The 3,620-nt window shown below is 41.4% G+C and overlaps 1 protein-coding gene across 1 annotated transcript; it reads right to left on the bottom strand.

Moving 5' to 3' along the window:
• Positions 1–220: 220 nt before the first annotated feature.
• On the bottom strand, positions 221–3,403 carry galr1a (galanin receptor 1a). The gene is made up of 3 exons (XM_050034588.1): positions 2,750–3,403; positions 2,331–2,396; positions 221–609 (listed from the first exon to the last, which is right to left on the bottom strand). Exons 1-3 carry the CDS (start codon positions 3,401–3,403, stop codon positions 256–258), a joined length of 1,074 nt encoding a protein of 357 aa, XP_049890545.1. The 3' UTR covers positions 221–255.
• Positions 3,404–3,620: the final 217 nt, after the last annotated feature.

The following is a 3,620-nucleotide window of genomic DNA, read 5'->3' as shown; positions in this document are numbered from 1 at the left end:
ACAGGCCTGACACTTACCATATATACATCTGGACTACCTTATTAATAAAATGTTTAAAATGTTTCATAAAAATGAGTAATCAGTAACACTGATGAGTTTTACAGAGCTCCCTTCAAACACAGCTGTTCACAGTATGTGAAAAAAAGAAATATATATAATGTATTTTTTAAATCTTAAACAGATCAATATATGTATTGGCCTCAAAGATCCACTATCTCTATACAGAACAAAAAGAGCAAGAAAAAAGCAGCAACATCAAAGCATTTTACTGATCTGAGACTCATGACCTTTATAAGCCACACTGATGTTAGTGGACGGTGCCGTCTCCATCCTGCTGCGGAGCTCCCTGGTGTCGTTCACAGGACACTTGCTGGGCAGCCGGCACCAGAAAACCTGCTTGTAGGACTTCCTGAAGTTCTCCGACAGGAAGGCGTAGATGATGGGGTTGACAGAGGAGTTGCTGTAGGCCAAGCAGTGAGCCAGCATCCTGAAGACGAAGGAGGCCTGGTTCAGGGGGAAAGAGCCAAACTCCACCCACAGGTGGACGATGTGGTGAGGCAACCACGACAGACAGAAGACCACGACCACCACCAGGACGGTCTGAGCAGTCTGTGGAGATAATATCATGATATGTGATCAAATATAACTGTCTGTGAAGGATGGGTAACATCAGATAATAATGAGTAACATCATGTGTAAAAAGTAAAATAACTATTATTTTATGGATAGTTTAGTGTTGATCCTAAAAAGATGACAAAACATGCATTTCTACTGATTGCATTTTTTCCAACGTTTCACACATAATCATTTCTCACCGTTTCTGCAAATCACAGATACGTCACATTGGCACATTATTATGTAGCAGATATGTTGAAGCTTTATGTTTCAGCAATGCTGTGGTTAACATGTGGTTAGGGTTAGGTACCATACCACTTTTTTATGGTTAGAAAAAGATCATGTTTTGGCTTAAAATACCCAGTTTTGGGGGCACAATCCCTGCTGGAAAAGAGAAAAAAGCACTGGCCTTTCATGCCACTGTCCCTGCTGAAAAAACAGCGATGTCTTTGTAAGAAATAACCCCTGTTTGTGGTACTATTCTGGCAGGCAACACAGATATGTCTTGGTAAAATACCAAACGCTTTTCATGGCACTACCTCGGCAGTAAACACAGTGACCTCTCTGCAGAAGAAAACACAACTGCATTTCGTGAGAATATCCCAAAACACACATAAGTGGTGTCTCAAAAGCTGCTGGAAACACAGCAGACTCGCTAAATCACACCCGTTTTCACTGTTTGTTGGCCTCCAGCAGTGGTCTGTAACTTGGCAAGTGTCTGACATGCCATCCAACATCCCCTCCACCTCCATTAGCTCGAATACTACGTCACTTTTTAAAGGTTGATGTGATATATCTGAAACGTGCAGATGTAGCGTATTCGTGGTTTGCAGAAACATTCAATGTCAGCATTTTCTTCTTGGCTACTGGGCTGGCAAGTAACATTTTTTCATTAGAGTTAATTGTTTAGTCTATGAAATGTCAAAAAGTGATGAAAGCACTCATCCCAGTTTCTCAGAACTAAAGTTAACATCTTCAGATGTAATAAATGTTGAAAACCTGAATATATTTCATTTACTTTCAGCAAATCTTCATATTAGAGAAGCTGGACTCAGCAAATTTCTGGCATTTTTGCCTGAAAATGACTGAGAGATCATCAAAAGAGTTGCAGGCTATTTTTTTTTTAAACTAATCAATGATCAATCAGTCTTTTCAGCTCTTTGCAAGACTACAGTGTACAGCCATTTTTTCAATGAGCATTGTGCACACTTACCTCTCCAGCACCGCAGACCTGGTCCATTATGAACCAATCAGTCATTACAGGAGAAATAGGGGGACATTTTCACATTATTCCCACATCTTCAGGTAATTTCAGAACTGCAACGATTAATCCAATAGTTTTCACAAATTAATTTCAAATTAATTTCCAACTAATTTGATAACTAATCGGTCTGAGTACGTTTTTAAGGAAAGTCAAAATTGTCTGATTACAGCTTCTTTTCTGGTTTCTTTACTCCTTTATGACCATAAACTGAATATGTTTGGGTTGTGGACAAAATAAGAGATTTGATGATGTCTGCTTGGGCTTTGGAACACTGATCAACTTTTTTTTTAAATCATTTTCTGACATTTTATAGACCAAACAACTAATTGATTAATCAATAAAATAATAAACAGATTAATCAACAGTATAAATAATCATTGCAGCCCTACTCCAGTTATATGATTATTCTATAACGTGATGAACAGAGAGACAGGAATTATCTTCTACCAACCTTCCTTTTGGAGAGCTCTGATTTTTTGGAGACATTCTTCAGCTTTTTGCGCAGATGGTTTAAAACCTACAACAATAAAAGTGTGATATAGTGAATGACTGCTGTGCGTTTTCGCTCCATTTTCTAAAGACCTATTGCTTCCAGTAACATACTAAATCAATGTGGCACCTGCTATTAGAAGTTATTTTGACACTTTTGCATATCATCACATCTACAGTAAGCACAGAATCATGTCAGCTGCTTTGACACATAATGTTTCATTTATCGATTACAAACCACTGTTGCTGAAAAGTCAAGATTTTTACACTAAAATCATGTTTGCATCAAACTGCGCTATGTATTTATACCAACCTGTGAAAATCTTCCATTAACACTGTAGATTTACGCACATTCATTCACTGAAAATCATGCGCACCCACCTTTGCATAGCAGACAGAGATCAAAGTGAGTGGCAGCAGGTATCCGAAAACAAAAGTGCACATCACGTAAACTTTCCTCTGGTGATCCGGCCAAACCTCCCAGCAAAAGGTGTTGTTGTCCTCCCTCTCCACGATGCTCTGGTAGTGCGCAACGGGCGCTGCCATGACCAAAGACAGGATCCAGATGAGCACCACTCCGAGCATGGCGTGCCTCCCCACCCGGATCGACGAGGATTTCCTGGCGTGGACGATGGCCACGTAGCGGTCCACGGACATCGCGGACAAGGTGAAAATACTGACCAGCATGGACACAGTGAAGAAATAATGAATGAACTTGCAGATGAACGCTCCCAGCACCCATGTGGGCAGCATGTAGATGGTGGACTGGAAAGGGACGCAGAAGAGGAGGTAGGACAGGTCCGCCACGCTCAGGTTGAGGATGAAGATGTTGGTTGTGCTCCTCGGTTGTCCCGGTTTGCTGCGCGCCAGCACCGTGATCACCATGGTGTTCCCAAGCACACCGAGGATGAAAATAAGTCCAAATATCAGGAGAGAAATAAAGTTATCTACACCCATCTCCAGGATAGGTTTAGCTGGCAGCCTCACAGTGTTGGTGTTGAAAGGCTGACTTTGGTTTTCCACCTGTAGCTCCATCTTTTTTACACTATTTTCCAAAAGTTACATGTTGGTATAAAAGACGCATGTCCTTCACACGTAGCTCAGGTTGGTGTTTCTCTTTAACAGAGCTTGGATGGAGATTGTGCATTTGAAGGCTGCTCCCTGCCTTCCAACGTCACCACACTGCGTGCAGAAGATCCCACCAATACCTTCCCACTGTTTCCAGTGACCTGCAGCCAGTGGCAGGGGAATG

The sequence above is a fragment of the Epinephelus moara genome, chromosome 22 (genome assembly GCF_006386435.1).
Source record: "Epinephelus moara isolate mb chromosome 22, YSFRI_EMoa_1.0, whole genome shotgun sequence".
NCBI classification, from domain to species: Eukaryota; Metazoa; Chordata; class Actinopteri; order Perciformes; family Serranidae; genus Epinephelus; species Epinephelus moara.
The sequence above is the reverse complement of the archived record's forward strand: the minus strand, read 5'-3'. Positions and strand labels throughout refer to the sequence as shown.

Excerpts from the sequence above, each read along its gene's own strand:
- galr1a (XM_050034588.1), bottom strand. The coding sequence starts at position 3,403 with ATGGAGCTACAGGTGGAAAACCAAAGTCAGCCTTTCAACACCAACACT. Across the intron at positions 2,397-2,749 it reads TCTCTGTCTGCTATGCAAAG|GTTTTAAACCATCTGCGCAA; the intron begins GTGGGTGCGCAT and ends TTATTGTTGTAG. Across the intron at positions 610-2,330 it reads CAGAGCTCTCCAAAAGGAAG|ACTGCTCAGACCGTCCTGGT; the intron begins GTTGGTAGAAGA and ends TTATCTCCACAG.